The sequence below is a fragment of the Orycteropus afer genome, unplaced genomic scaffold (assembly GCF_000298275.1).
Source record: "Orycteropus afer afer isolate SDZICR_OR568_19922 unplaced genomic scaffold, OryAfe1.0 scaffold00330, whole genome shotgun sequence".
NCBI lineage: Eukaryota > Metazoa > Chordata > Mammalia > Tubulidentata > Orycteropodidae > Orycteropus > Orycteropus afer.
Window position 1 is genome coordinate 754,744 of NW_006921917.1, and position 15,859 is coordinate 770,602.

General features: G+C 47.2%; 1 protein-coding gene across 1 annotated transcript in view; it reads right to left on the reverse strand.

Moving 5' to 3' along the window:
• Positions 1-15,859, reverse strand: part of PIK3R6 (phosphoinositide-3-kinase regulatory subunit 6) — a 71,753-nt gene that overhangs the window by 36,652 nt on the left and 19,242 nt on the right. Inside the window, exons 7-11 of the mRNA XM_007952227.2 lie at positions 15,369-15,534; positions 12,119-12,205; positions 8,913-9,336; positions 8,456-8,534; positions 7,254-7,376 (exon numbers count right to left, since the gene is read on the reverse strand). Coding sequence (XP_007950418.1) covers positions 7,254-7,376; positions 8,456-8,534; positions 8,913-9,336; positions 12,119-12,205; positions 15,369-15,534 — 879 coding nt within the window. The remainder of the gene's footprint in view (positions 1-7,253; positions 7,377-8,455; positions 8,535-8,912; positions 9,337-12,118; positions 12,206-15,368; positions 15,535-15,859) is intronic.

Genomic DNA, 15,859 nt, shown 5'->3' on the forward strand with positions numbered 1-15,859 from the left:
ATCCAGCTTGCACTTCTGGAAGCTTTCTGTCAATATACTGCTGCAATCATTTTTGAATTATCTTCAGTCAGATTTTACTTGAATGTGATACTAATGATAGTGTTCGATAATTCCCACATTTTATGGGATCAGCTTTCTTTGGAATGGGCACAAATATGGATCTCTTCCAGTCAGTTGGCCAGGTAGCTGTCTTCCAAATCTCTTAGCTTAACCAACTGAGTGCCTCCAGTGGGGCATCCATTTGTTGAAACATCTCAATGGGTATTCCATCAATTCCTGGAGTCTTATTCTTTGCCAATTCCTTCAGTGCAGCTTTGACTTCTTCCTTCAATATCATTGGTTCTTGATCATATGCTACCTCTTGAAATGGACGAACATCCACCAATTCTTTTTGGTACAGTGACTCTGTGTAGTCCTTCCATCTTCTTTTGATGCTTCTCTGCATCATTCAATATTTTGCCCATAGAATCTTTCAATATTGCAACTCGAGACTTAAATCTCTTCTTCAGTTCTTTCAGCTTGAGAAATGCCGAGCTTGTTCTTCCCTTTTGGTTCTGTAACTTCAGGTCTTTGCACATTTCATTATAATAATTGACTGCTTGAGCTGCTGTTTGAAATCTGTTCAGCTCTTTTATCTTGTCATTTCTTCCATTTGCTTTAGCTACTCTCCACTCAGCGTAGTGCCTAAGGCACTTGACTGCTAACCAGAAGGCTGGTGGTTCAAACTCACCAGCCACTTCTCAGGAGGAAGGCTGGGCAATCTACTTCGATAGTGATACTGCCTCAGAAACCCAAGGAGGGGTCGCTATGAGTCGGTTCCGACTCGACGGCACATAACAACAACAACAACTCTCCACTCAAGGGCAAGTTTCTGTCTATTCTGACACCCATTTTGGTCTTTTCTTCCTTTCTTGTCTGTTTAATGACCTCTTGCTTTCTTCATGGATGATGTTCTTGATGTCATCCCACAATTCCTTTGGTTTTCAGTCATTGGTGTTCAATGCATCAAATCTATTCTTTAAATGGTCTCTAAATCCAGGAGGGATATCGTCAAGGTCATATTTTGGCTCTTGTGGACTTGTTTTAATTGTCTTCATCTTCAACTTGAACGTGCATATGAGTAGTCAATGATCTGTTCCACAATCAGCTCCTGGCCTTGTTTTGGCTGAAGATACTGAACTTCTCCATCACCTCTTGCCTCAGATGTAATCAATCTGATTCTTGTGTATTTCATCTGGTGAAGTCCACGTGTATAGTCGTCACTTAAACAAAACTAAACAAAAAAAAAAAAAAAAAAACCTCACCACTGTCGAGTCGGATCTGACTCATAGCAACCCCTCCTTGGGTTTCCGAGGTGGTATTCCTATGGAAATAGATTGCCCAACCTTCCTTCTGAGGAGTGGCTAATGGGTTTGAACTGCCAGCCTTCTGGTTAGCAGTCAAATGCCTTAGGCACTACTATTCTTTGGCAACACCATAATTCAAAGGCATCAGTTCTTTTCAGTCTTTCTTATTTGTTGTCCAGGAGCTCTGGTAGTGTAACGGTTAAGGCATTTGTTGCTAACCAGACGGTTGGTGGTTCAAACCCACCAGCCACTCCGCAGAAGAAAGATGAGGCAGTTTTCTTCCATAAAGATTTACAGCCATGGAAACCCAGTGGGGGTCACTATGAGTTGGAATTGATTTGATGACAGTGAGTTTGGTTTGGTTTGGGTTATTCATTGTCTAGCTTTCACATGCATATGATGCAACTGAAAATAGCATGGCTTGTGTCAGGCTTACCTTAGTCCTCTGAGTGACATTTTTTTCTTTAACACTTTAAAGAGGTCTTTTGCAGCAGATTTGCCCAATGTCATTTGATTTCCTGACTGACGTTTCCATGGGCATTGAGTGTGGATCCAGGTAAAATGAAATCCTTGACAACTTCAATCTTTTCTCCATTTATCATGATGTTGCTTTTATTTTCTTTATGTTGAGGTGTAATCCATACTGAAGACTGTGGTCTTTGACCTTCATCAGTAAGTGCTTCAAGTCTTCTTCACTTTCAGCAAGCAAAGTTGTGTCATCTGCATATCACAGGTTGTTAATGAGTCTTCCTCTAATACTGGTGCCACATTCCTCTTCATATAGTCCAGTTTCTCAGATCATTTGCTCAGCATACAGACTGAATAAGTATGGTGAAAAGATACAACTCTGATGCATACCTTTCCTGATTTGAAATCATACAGTATCCCCTTGTTCTATTTGAACAGCTGCCTCTTGGTCTATGTAAAGATTCCTCAAGAGCACAATTAAGTGTTCTCGAATTCCCATTCTTTGCAATGTTATCCATAGTTGTTATGCTCTACATAGTCAAATGCCTTTGCATAGTCAATAAAACACAAATAAACATCCCTTGGTATTATCTGCTTTCAGCCAAGATGTGCATGACATCAGCACTGATATCCCTCATACTGTGACTTCTTCTGAATCCAGCTTAAATTTCTGACAGTTCCTGGTCAAGGTACTGCTGCAACCATTTTCCACTTATCTTAGCAAAATTTTACTTGTGTATGATATTGATGATATTATTCAATAGGTTCTACATTCTGTTGAATCACCTGTCTTTGGAATAGGCACAAATATGGATCTCTTCCAGTCTGTTGGCCTGATAGCTGTCTTCCAAATTTCCTGGCATAGACAATTGAGCACTTCCAGTGTTGCATCCATTTGTTGAAACATCTCAATTGGTATTCCATTAATTCCTGGAGCCTTGTTTTTTGCCAATGTTTTTAGTGTAGTTTGGACTTCTTCCTTTAATACCATCTGTTCTTGATCACAAATTGAACATCAACTGATTTTTTTTTGGTATAGTGTCTCTGTGTATTCCTTCCATCTTGTTTTGATGTTTCCTATACTGTTTAATATTTTGTTCACAGCCTCCCTCAATATTGGAACTGGAGGCTTGGATTTTTTTCTTCAGTTCTTTCAACTTGAGAGCTTGAGAAATACATTCTTTCCTTTTGTCTTTGCACATTTCATTTGAACACTTTTATCTTCTTGAGCCACCCTTTGAAATCTTCTGTTCAGCTCTTTTACTTCATCATTCTTCCATTTGCTTAGCTACTCTATGTTCAAGAGCAAGTTTCAGAGTCTCTTGTGACATCCATTTTTGTCTTTTCTTTCTTTTAATGACCTTTTGCTTTCTTCATGTGTGATGTCCTTGATGTCGTCCCACAACTCATTGAGTCTTCAGTCATTAGTATTCAGTGCATGAAATCTATTCTGGAGATGGTCTCTAAACTCAGGTGGGATATACTCAAGGTTGTATTTTGGCTCTTGTGGACTATTTTACTTTTCTTCAGCTTCCACTTGCACTTGCTTATGAGCAACTGGTGGTCTGTTCCACAGTCAGCCCCTGGCCTTGTTCTGACTGATGATATTGAGCTTCTCCATTGTCTCTTTCCACAAATGTAGTTGATTTGATTCCTGTGTATTCCATCCAGTGATGTCTAAATGTATAGTTGCCACATATCTTGTTTTTGTTTTTTTTTAAAAAAAAAGGTAATTGCAATGAATAAGTTGTTGTTCTTGAAAAATTCTATCATGCAATCTTTGACATCATTTCTCTTACCAAGGCCATATTTTCCAACTACTGATCCTTCTTTGTTTCCAACTCACATTCCAATCACTAGTAATTATCAATGCACCTTGACTGCACTTTTGATCAATTTCAGACTGCAGATGCTGGTAAATATCTTCAATTTCTTCATCTTTGGTATTAGTGGGTGGTGTATAAATTTGAATAATGGTAGTATTAACTGGTTTTCCCTCTAGGCATATGGATATTATCCTATCACTAACAACACTGTACTTCAAGGTAGATCTTGAAATCTTTTTGATGATGAATGCCACACTATTTCTCTTCAATTTGTCATTCCTACCATGATAGACCATATGATTATCTGATTCATGATGGCCCAAATCAGTCCTTTTCACCTCACTAATGTCTAGGATATTGATCTCCAAACATTTAATTTCATTTTTGACAACTTCCAATTCTCTCAGATTCATACTTCATACATTCCACGTTCTGATTATTCATGGATATTTATAGCTGTTTCTTCTCATTTTGAGTCATGCTACATCAGCAAGGGGAGGTCCTGAAAGTTTTACTCCACCCATGTCATTAAGGTTGACTCTACTTTGAGGAGGCTCTTCTCCAGTGATGTTTTGAGTCTCTTCCAACCTGAGGGGCTCATCTTCTGACACTATATCAGACCATATTTTCCTACTATTTGTAAGGTTTTCACTGGCCTTTTTTTTTTTTTTTTTTTAAGAAGTAGATCACCTGGTTCTTCTTCTTGGTCTGCCTTGGTCTGGAAGCCCTGCTGAACCCTGTCCATCATCCCAGGACAGTGGTATGAAATACCAGTGGCATAGCCTCCAGCATCACTGCAACATGCAATCTACAACAGTCAACAAACTGACAGATGAGTTTAGGGAGATGAGAATCATTTGAAAATGGATAGTGGTGATGGTTGCACAACATGGTAAATGTAATTGATGTCAGTGAATTTTATACTTACAAATGTTTTAACAATTAGCCCAAAGGACTGAGCATGTGAACCTTAGCTCCACAACCCTGAGACCAGAACTAGATGGTGCTCGGCTACCACTGCTGACCGCTCTGAAAGGGGTCACAATAAGAAGTTGTCGATAAAGTGGGGGAAAACATGGAACAAAACTCAAAATCATATTAAAAAAATAAAGAGAGAAAGAGAGACCAGGCTTGCTGGTCTGATGAAGACTGGTGGAACCCTTAAGATTATGACCCCTAGCTGCCCTTCAGGTCTGGAATTGAACCCACTCCTGTGGCTTCCAGCCAAACAAAAGACAGGCATATGAGGGGAACATTTACATTAGGTAGATACACTCCTTGGAGAGAACAATCATGGGAGAATAGAAGGGCTGTGAATGCACAGGGAGACAGCTCAGAGGGCAGGAGTGCATGGAGGGAAGGACACAGGGAAAAGGTAACTATGGGGAGGAAGTGGGAGGGGAGCTGTTGAATTGTGGGAAATTGCAGTCAATGTCATGAGACAAAGTGTATGTGAGCTGCTATATGGAAAGTGAATTTGCTCTGTAAACTTTCACCCAAATCACAATTTAAGAAGGAAAAAAAAAGTCCCTGATAAAGTGGAGGAAAATGTGGAACAAAACTCAAAATCATAAAAAAAAAAAAAAAAGAGAGAGAGAGAGAGACCAGGTTTACTGATCTGATGAAGACTGGTAGAACCCCTGAGACTATGGGCCTTAGACACCCTTCAAGCTAGGAACTGAACTTAACCCCCATAACTCAACTGTCAGCCAAATGATAGGCCTATAAAGTCAACAGTGATATAAAGAAGCTCTGGTGGTGTAGTGCCTAAGGCATTTGACCGCTAACCAGAAGGTTAACAGTTCAAACCCACCAGCCACACTGCCGAAGGAAGACTGGACAATTTACTTCCATAAAGATTTATTGACTCGGTAACCCAAAGGGGTTGCTGAGTTGGAATCTACTAGATGGCAATGAGGATTTTTTTTTTTTTTTTAATTTATGTACTCATTAGAACAGGCAAGCATATGAGATCAGGAAGACAGCATTTTCCCAGGGGTAGAACTGGGAAGGTGGGAGGGGATGAGTGCAGGGAAGAAGTGGGAAGAATGTTGTTAGAGTGTGAGGATCACAGTAATTGTCACAAAACAGAATGTATACGGATTGTTGAATGGAAGACACTTTGCTCTGTAAACTTTCACGCAAATCATACACACACACACACACACACACAAAGTTTTAAATGAAAGGTCCCTGGGTGGCACAGATGGTGTGCATTGAGCTAATAACCCAAAGGTTGCTTGTTCGAACCCACCAAGGAGTACTGCAGAAGACCTAGGCCTGTCAAGTGGCTTCCGTAAAGATTACAGCCAATCCAACCCCAGGGAGTACAGAGTCTCTCCAACTGAACACACAAATAAATGCCTCAAAAAATGTTTTAAATGGTGTAGTAGTTAAGGTTGTGTGTCAACTTGGCTGGGTCTGGTTGAGTGGCTGGGCAGCTGGTGGTAGTTATTCCTCATGATGAGACTGGCAATCAGCTCCACAGTGGGATCTACCGCAAGCAGCTGAGTAGCTGCTTTAGGGCTGTGGTCTGCTTACCATATGTAAGCAGCAGCTTTGGGAGTGGTCTCTAGCTTATGGCATACTTGAACCTTGCATGTAGCCAAGTTGCTGCTCAGTAGCCTGCCATGCTCTGCCAATCCTGGGACTTTCAATGGACTTGAATCAATGACCTGCTGTGTTGTTTGGTGACATCGGGACTGTGCCATTTTATTTGTTGACCTTGGGTTTGTCAGCCTCAGCAGCTAGTAGCTGCCTGAGTGAAGAAAGCCTCCAGCTTCAGTGGGCTGGGAGCAAGAGGCAGAGCTGAAGCCCAAGGTCGAGGGGCTTTCACACAGACCCTAGAGCCTGGCACTCGGAACTTGGACTTCTAGCCTCCCAAACTGTAAGAGAATAAACTCCTGTCTGTTCAAGCCATCCCATTTATAGTATATTCTTTTCAGAGTGGCACTAGGTAACCAGAACAAATGGCAAAGTTTTTGTTACATCTGCTTTACCATAATGAAAATAAAAAGAGTGAGAGAATGTGCTCTGGAGTCGAACTGCCTGGGTTACAAATGAGACTTTACTCTCCTTTTGTTGATTTGGGCAAGTTTTCTAATCTGTCTCTGCCTCAGCTATTAAGGTGTAAAATGGGGATGGTGACAACAGCACCTACCTCACAGGGTTGCTGAGATAACTAAGTGAGGTATTACCTTCATGTGAGTGTTTTAAAAAGTGCCTGACACCTAGTAAGTGCTCAGGGAACATTAGCAATTAGAGTCATAGAAAAATTACCATAGGAAAGTCACAGAAGAAGAAGTACAATTTACCTACAAATTTACAAAAGACTATTTTACTCCATCTTTTCCACAATGGTCTGGTCCAAAGTAGGTGCCTGGTAAGCATTTCAAATGGATTCAAAGGCACTAACTGGTTAGAGTTCCTCTCCCTGACTCCCCCCTGCCTCACCTGCTCCTGGGTCCCCTGGGGCTGATTCTTGAGGTCAAGGGTCCCAGGGCAATACCTGAAAATACTTCCCCCCTTCCATCCCACTGCCACCCTTGTCCGTCCTGCTTGGAGCTCTTCCCTCCTCCCCTCTCCCCAGACTCTGGGCCCTCGGTACCCCTACCATCTCAGCGAGCTTGCGGATGGCTGGGCACAGGGTGTTGACGGTGACCTGGTACCACGGGTCTGCTCGGCCCAAGAATGAAGCCAGCTCTCCGAGCTTGGGCTGCCTGGATGTTCTGGGCTCCTGGGGTTCAGGGGAGGGGAACAGACCTTTTAGGCACCTTCTTCCTAGTCGGTGGGTCCACAGTTCCCATCATCCTTGTTTCTAATTCCAGGCAAACTAGCTTTGTAAATGCACACAAGTCACAGCCTTGATTCCAACGCTGTGTGAAGATGAGTTTTTGTTTTGTTTTATATCCCAGATGAAGCTGGAATGCCCTTCACTGAGGGTCACTTGCCAAGAACACTGAATCGTGCTTATCAGTTTCAAAAGGGGACAATGATTGCTTTGACTTTAATGTAAATAGAGAGGTGTGTGCAACAGAAGGTAACAAGTGCAAGTGCATGTTCATCTCCCTTCACTACATCCGGGCTTCCATTGCCTGAAATTTCCATCTATGTGATCCCAGGAAGTGTGATTGAGTGGTGTGGTATGTGTGTGTGTGTGTGTGTGTGTGTGGTGTATGTGTAAGTGTGCACTGTGTGTGTGTGGGGGGGATGTGTGTGTGTGACAGAGGATGACTGGGAGTGAGTGTGTGATGTGTGTGTGTATGTAGGAGTGAGTGTGGTGTTTGAATGTGTGTGGTATGTGTGGTGGTGGGCTATGTGTGTGTGTGAGAATGTGTCCCAGGTAGCGGGTATAGAGAGCTGATAGGCAGACAGCTTCTTTCTGACTGTTCCACTAAACTATCTGCCCCTTCCCCTCCTCGGGGCTCAGGTTCCCCTTCTGCACCACTTTTAAAGAACCACACTGCTCTGGTACCTGCTGACATGTGGGAGTAATACTGTAGGACCGAGAGCCCGTGTTTAAGGAGAAGCTTGCAATCTAGTCCATTAAAACCAAACATAACTAGGAAACAGTGATGGGCAGGTAGCCATGGTGAAAGGAGGTGTCTCCAGCCACATTCAGCCCCTGGAGCGGAAGACGCCCTGCTCCGCATTCTGAGGATGGGGACTGGGTTTCCATGGGGGAACCACAGGGATGGGAGGCCACAGGTGTGTCCCTGCCCAGTCCCACCCTTTGTTGGCCCAGACCCTAACCCAAACCACTGCTCTCCATCCGCTCCTTCACTCCCCCGTTGTCTCCGCCCCCCATCCAGTCACCTCGGGGGCCAGCATGGGGACGTAGTAGAGCTGCAGGCTGAGTCGGGGAGTGAGGTAGAACTTCTGGGTCTCTCGTTTCCTGGCAGCGGGCAGCAAAGCAAAGGAGATCAAAGCGGGAGTTTGAACAGACTCAGCTCCACATCTTGGCTCTGCCACTTCGTCTATCTGGACTTGCTGCAGTTTACCTAGTCCCTCCAAGCATCTATTTTCTCATCTATAAAATGGGTGCAGTGACATCTGCCTGGCAGGGTCGCAACAGGGATGAACGGCACTAATGAACAGTGAGCACAGCGCCCAGCACATGGTACAAGCGTGGGGAGTAACAGTGCTGGCTAGCATCCCCCCCATCCCCCCCATCCCCCCCTGGCCTCTGCCTCCAGACCCTCTCTCCACTCCTCGATCCTTCCCCAGCCTACTCCAGGGCCTCTGTGCCCTAGCCAGCCCCTCAGAGCCCTACCTGAGAATGTGGTAGGCCTGGGCCAGTCGCCCCAGCATCCTGTCGTCCCCCAGCACCAGCACCCGGGCCGTGTGCACCCGGGAGATCCCAGGCAGCAGCTCCCCATCCCCGCTGGGCCCACCCGTCCTCCGGTGCAGCCCTGGGGGCCCGTGCCAGCTGCCAGGCAGCAAGAGCTCCGGGGGCCACGTCCGTTTCTTGATGCCCCCTTTGCGCTGCAGTCCGGCTCGCTCCACCTCGGGGCTGCCAGGTGCAGGAGGCTCATCGGCCCCCGAAGGAAGGTCCCGCTCGATGCCACTGTCAGTGGACAGCACAGACACCCGGGCCAACTCCCGGTCTGGTGGGAGACCCTGCAGATCCAAGGCCTCCAGGTCGGCGCTGAGGCGGAGGCAGGACCGCGGGCGGAGGAAGAGAACCAGTTCTTTCCCTGGGAGGCAGAGGGCAAGGCGAGGTTAGGGCAATGAGGTCCATGAGGCCAGCAGGTCTCACTCCAGAAAAGCCTATAAAGGAAACCAAACCAAACTCACTGCCGCAAGTCGGATCTGACCCATAGGGACCCCTTCTTGGGTTTCCAAGGCAATATTATCACTGAGGAAGTAGATTGCCCAATCTTCCTTCCGAGGAGTGGCTGGTGGGTTTGAACTGCCAGCCTTCTGATTAGCAGTCAAATACCTTAGGCACTATGCCACCAGAGCTCCATAGAAAAGCCTGTAGTCCTGTTATTTAAACACTGCTCAGCTGGAGATGCCCCATAAGATGCTAAACAGACAAAACAAATAGTTCTGTGGTCAACACAGTTTTGAGAACCCTGCACACTTCTGCTACGTATTGTTGATTTCTAGTAGTAAACTTATTAAAGGCTCTGAGAAATCCTGCAGTAAAGAAATCCACTTAGCTCAGTCTTTCCCACATTTAACTGATCCTGGAGCTCTCTCTTTCATATATATATATAAAACAAAACAAAACAAAACAAAAAACACTGCAATTGAGTCGGATCCGACTCATAGTAGCCCCTCCTTGGGTTTCCAAGGCACTATTACTACGGAAGTAGATCGCCCAACCTTCCTTCCGAGGAGTGGCTGGTGGGTTTGAACTGCGAGTCTTCTGGTTAGCAGTCAAATGCTTTAGACACTTGATTTGTGTCCTCAAGCCCCACCCCTTGCAAATGTGTGTTGAAATCCTAACCCTTGCACGTGTAAATAGGACCCTCCTTGGAAACAGGATTTTTTTTTGTTATGCTAATGAGCTTATAGGAGCTCTGGTAGCATAGTGGCTAAAGCACTTGACTGCTAACCAGAAGGCTGGCGGTTCAAACCCACCAGCCACTCCTCGGAAGGAAGGTTGGGCAATCCTACTTCCGTAGTGATACTGCCTCAGAAACCCAAGGAGGGGTCGCTATGAGTTGGGGCCGACTTGACGGCACACAACAACAACAACAACAATGAGCTTACAAAAGAATAGAAAAGGAAAAAAACTCAGTGCCAACAAGTTGATTCTGACCCTGTTTGGGTTTCCTAGGCAGTAAATCTTTACGGAAGTAGATTGCCCAGTCTTTCTTCCCCACAGTGGCTGGTGGGTTTGAACCACCAACCCTCTGGTTAGCAGTTAGATGTCATAGGCACTACGCCACCAGAGCTCCTGTCAGAGTAGGGTGGGTCTTAAACCTCATCGCTTCTGAGTCTTGGAAAGAATGAAATAGACCCAGAGAGACACACACGGGAAACACCCACATGAAGACAGGCATACAGAAGGATGCACCTACACACCCAGGAACTCTGAGAACTGCCAGCTGTTAGAAGCTGAAATAGATAAAGGACATCTCCCTAGAGCCACACCCTGAATTCTGACTTCTAGGCACCTGACTGTGAGAATACAAATGTCTGTTCTTCAATGGCATCCACTTGTGGTATTTGTGTTACAGCAGCACCAGGAAACTAGGGCAGTTACCATCCTCCCCTTCTCTCTGCCCACAGCTTCCTCTGGGACACCGACGCCAGCCTCTACGCTCTGGGGAACCCCTCCAGGCTTCTCTAATCTACCCTCCTTTCCTTACAGATGAGTAAATGGAGGACCAGAGAGAGAACTGAGTCCATCTAGTGTGACTCAGCAAGTGGAAGGAAGTGCCAGGCCTTGGACCCAGTTCACCTGTTGTTCTAGTTCTCTAAACAACAATGATAAAAAACCCCAAACTCACTGCTGTGGAGTCAGTTCTGACCCATAGTGACCCCCACTGGGTTTCTGAGGCTGTAAATCTTTATGGAAATAGATTGCCCTATCTGCCCTCCTTGGAGCCACTGGTGGGTTTAGAACTGCCACCCTTGTGGTTATCAGCCAAATACCTTATCCACTATGCCACCAGAGCTCCTTCTTAGTTATCTAATTATCTCAGTTATCTAGTTCTTAGATATCTAGTGCTACTGCAGTAGAAATACCACAAAAGGGGGGCTTTAACAAATAAATTTATTTTCTCAGTTTCAGAGGCTAGATAGAAATGCAAATTCGAGGTACCCGCTCTGGGGGAAGGCTTTCTTTGTCTGTTCTGGGAGAAGAGCCTTGTCTCTTCAGCTTCTGTTTCCTGGTTCCTTGGAGATCTCCACATGGCATCTCCCTTCCCCCATCTCTGCTTGCTTAGTCTACTCCTTTTATATCTTGTAAGAGATTGACTCAAAACATACTCTACACTGATCCTGCCTCGTTAACATAACAAAGACAACCCATTTCCAGATGGGATTATAGCCACAGGCACAGAGGTAAGGATTCGCAACGCATATTTTTTGGGGGGACACAATTCAACCCATAACACCTATCCAGTGCTTCCCACTCCAGGAACCTGGCAGCAGACAGTGGGACAGGAGACGCCTGGGTTCAGGCAAAGTGTCAGGGTGAGTGGAGCTCTCTGGCGACTCCTCCAGCTCTGGGGAGCCATCACTGTTTAATGCCTGCCTCCTCCTTGGGGACATTGTTGGTGTCATCAGTGAGCCACCGACTAGGCGCAGGTGGCCAGTGGCTAATATACTGCGCTCTTCTGACATCGAGAAAGTGTGTCCTTCTTCCAGACGCATGGAACGGCTCAGGGAAGGGAGTAAGGAGTGTGCACACACAGACACACACATCCACGTGCACACCCACATGCAGGCGCACAGAGCACTCTGTCCACCAGCCACCCACAGAGAAGCCTCCTTCTGCAGGGGTCCAGGCCCAGCACTTACACAGCTGCTCTTCATCCGTCCACAGGTGTAAGGTGATGTGAGGGCTGGGTAGGGGGATGCTCGGTGGCCGGTCCTGGAGAGGGTCACCTGAAGGAAGGAGCAGGCTGTGGGGACCATAGACGGGTGGATGGTGGGCTTCTTTGGTGCCCTCCCCGTCCTCCCCAGGGGCCTAGAGGAGGTGACAGAGACCCTCTCTGTCCTCTCCCTTGTCTTGCTGAGCCGTCCTTCCCATGTGGCTTCTCTTCCTTCCAATCCCTGCCACCATCAGCTCATCCAGTCTGGGCCTAACATTGCAGCCATCATCCCTCTGCCCAAGAGTCCTTAAAAGTTCCCTATCCCCTACCTACTTCTCAGACCAGCATTTAGGGCCCATGACCAACCAGCAGCACTTACCGTCTTATATACACTCTTCTCCTAAAAATGCCTCCCTGGCCCCTACTCCACCCTGCAGCTGAGCTGGTCTGTCCAATATTCCCTAAATGCTATGTGTGCATCCAGACCAGGAAGACAAGGCCTCTGTTTATCTCAGGGCCTCTGCAGAATCTGGCACACAGGAGACATCCAATGAACATTTGTTCTAGTCAATGATGCTGGAGACCTCAGCAGCAAAGTGCCAAGGGCAGCAGGAACCTGGGGCAGGAGAGGCCAGGGCAAGCCCCTCCTCCTGTTCCTCCTTTTGGAAGCCTTCCTGGCCACTCCAGCCATGTGGTCAATCCCTCCCAAGCAGATCTTACTGTCTGCACATTGGGCACACTTCACATGTAGCCTTAAGCTTTGGCTCTTGTTTAACTTCTGCACAGCCAAGGCTCCCTCTCTAATGAGGCTGCAGGCTTCCTTGTGGGAGAGCAACCAATGTTAATTGACCACCCCCTGCCAAGCACTGTTCTATTCACCTCATGTGCATTAAATCATCTCACTGGATCCTGCCAGCAACCCTGGGTGGCAGGTACTATTATTATCTCCAGTTGACAGAGGAGGAACCAGAGGCCCAGAGAGGTTAAGCAACTGGGCCAAGGTCATAGAATAAGTGGCAAGCCGTAATGTAAGCCCTTAGCCCCCAACTCATGGGCAACCCCATGTGCCTGGTCCTGCCTGCGCCATCTCCACGATCAGTCACGGATCAGACTGTTGTGAGCCACAGGGTTTTCAGTGGCTGATTTTCAGGAATAGATGGCCAGGCCTTTCTTCCTACACCGTCTTAGACTGGAAGCTCTGCTGAAACGTGTTCAGCCTCAAAGCAACACGCCAGGCCCCACTGACAGACAAGTGGTGGCTGTGGGTGAGGTGCATTGCTCAGGAGTCGAACCCGGAACTCCTGAATCAAAAAAAAAAAAAAACCAAACTCAACTGCCGTTGAGTCAATCCCTACTCATTACTCATAGCGACCCCTCCTTGGGCTTCCGAGGCAGTATCTCTACAGAAGGAGATTGCCTAATCTTCCTTCCGAGGAGTGGCTGGCGGGTTTGAACCGCCAACCTTCCGGTTAGCACTCAATAGAACTCCTGAATGGTGCGTGAGAATTCTGCCACTGAGCCCTACTCCATCTTAACCACAATACCTTGCTCTTAACCACTGTGCCATGGGGAGCAAAGCCCAGATGTGCTCCAGGGTTTGTCCCAGCGTCAGGAACCATGTCCTGGGGTGACCAGAGGCAGTTTAGAATATTAAAAGGAGAGAAAACCCAGAATACGGAGGGGATCTTCAGGCAAGGCTCCATCTGCCAGCCTCGCCCTGACTTCTGCAGCCGCCACCCTCCCAGGGGAGAGGGGCTCAGCTGCCAAGCTGGAAACCTGGGACCAGCATGTGGATGGACCTCGGCTGGTGCTTTCAGTCCTCAGCCCCATGCCCAGGAACCATGGGCACACAGCCAGGGGCTGTGTGTTCTGAGACATGCTGACAAATCCCATTGGGACTTTGAGCAACCGTGAAACATGACACAAATCATGACTGTCCTGTAACATGCAGAAAATAGATATTCCGGGACACTCCTCTAGGCTGGTTCTGATGTTCCAATCCAAATGGGCTTCTTTCCCACAGCGTCACTGTGTATGTTATCTTACAGAAATATAATTAGAAAGAAAATGTGCTGAATAAAAATGCATGATACCCACAGAAATGCTGTTGACTCATCTGCTATTTTTGATGATCAAATCATTTGGTTAGTGTAGCATCAACCATGTACTGTCAAGTCGACTTTGACTCAGGGCGACCCTACGTGTGTCAGAGTAGAACTGTGGTCCACAAGGTTTCCAGTGGATGATTTCTCAGAAGTAGATCACCAGGCCTTTCTTCTGCCTCTGGCTGGACTCGAACTCCCAACTTTCTCTCAGCAGCTGAGTACATTAACCATTTGCACCCCCAGGGCCTCCACTATAGCATAGTGGTTAAGAACAGATGGCCTGGCTTTGAGTCTTTTCTCTGCCACTTACTGGCTGAGTGATCTTACGCAAGATATTAAACCTCTTTTCTCAGTTTTCTCATCTGTAATATGGTGACAAAAATAGTCTCTATCTCATAAGTTTATGTTGAGGATCAGTTGATTTAATAGTTGTAATAGATTTAAATATATTTAAAGTGCTCAGAACAACACCTGAAGTATATACTAGATACTAGTGCCTAAGGGAGCCCTGGTGGTGTAATGCCTAAGGCATTTGACTGCTAACCAGGAGGCTGGCGGTTCAAAACCACCAGCACTGGCCACTCCTCGGAAGGAAGGTTGGGCAATCTACTTCCATAGAGATACCGCCTCGGAAATGCAAGGAGGGGTTGCTATGAGTAGGAATGGACTGGATGGCAGTGAGTTTGGCTTTGTATAGGTGTTAGCTGTTATTACTACCAAAATAAGATAAAGACATCCTTCCCCTGTAACCAGGAGAAACGAGCCCGTGACCATCAGCTCTACTTACTTACAACCAACGGCAAGAGAGTTTGGTAGAGCCGGACAGTCTGCTGTTCTGGACTGGATTCGGGTTTCTTGACTTTTGAAAACTCTCTTGCCCTTCCTCCCACCTACCTTCTTAGCCCTGGGCCTGCCAAAATCCTGGGCTGTCCCTCAGGCTGTCCCTCTTCCACTGCTCAGCTCTGCAGGTACAGTGTGGCCTGTGCACGGGCAGCCTGTGCTGCTCTTTGGCGCCCCCTGTGGGCCCACTGCCCCAGCTGCTCCCTTGGCAGAGTCCTTCGATCGCAGCCTCAACCATCTCCACAGAGGCTGGGGCTTCTGGGCCTTCCGCCGCGTCTGCAGGTCACTTACCGCCGCAGCGACCGCTTGCGGCCGCTAGGGGCCCCAGCAGCGAGCAGTAAATCTCCTCCAGTCTCTCCAGATGACAAGCCCGGCTTGGGCTGGGCTCATTCGCCATTTGCTCCACAGCGGCCACCACAGCGTGGAAATACTGCTCCAGGACGAGGCGGGGGCTGGCCTGTTGGGGAGCAGCATCGAGCTTGGGTTCTGGCCCAGCACTCACCCAGCCCAGCAGCTAGGCCAAATCCACAGGGACATGGGCAGCCCAGCGTGACACTTCCCTTCTGCTTCTGTTATGTCAGGCGGGAGCCTCCCTGCGGAAGGCTTCTGGGCCCCACATCCAGGTCCTACTTCTGCCCGGTGCTGCCTATAACCGGAATCCGCCCGCCCCTGCCCTCCCATACATGGCCTGGTAGCCTGGTTCTGAGAGACAGCTGGAACCCTGTTAAGTCTGTAACACAGAGAGAGGGTCAAGGATGGCCGCTGACTCCACCCCTTTTAGA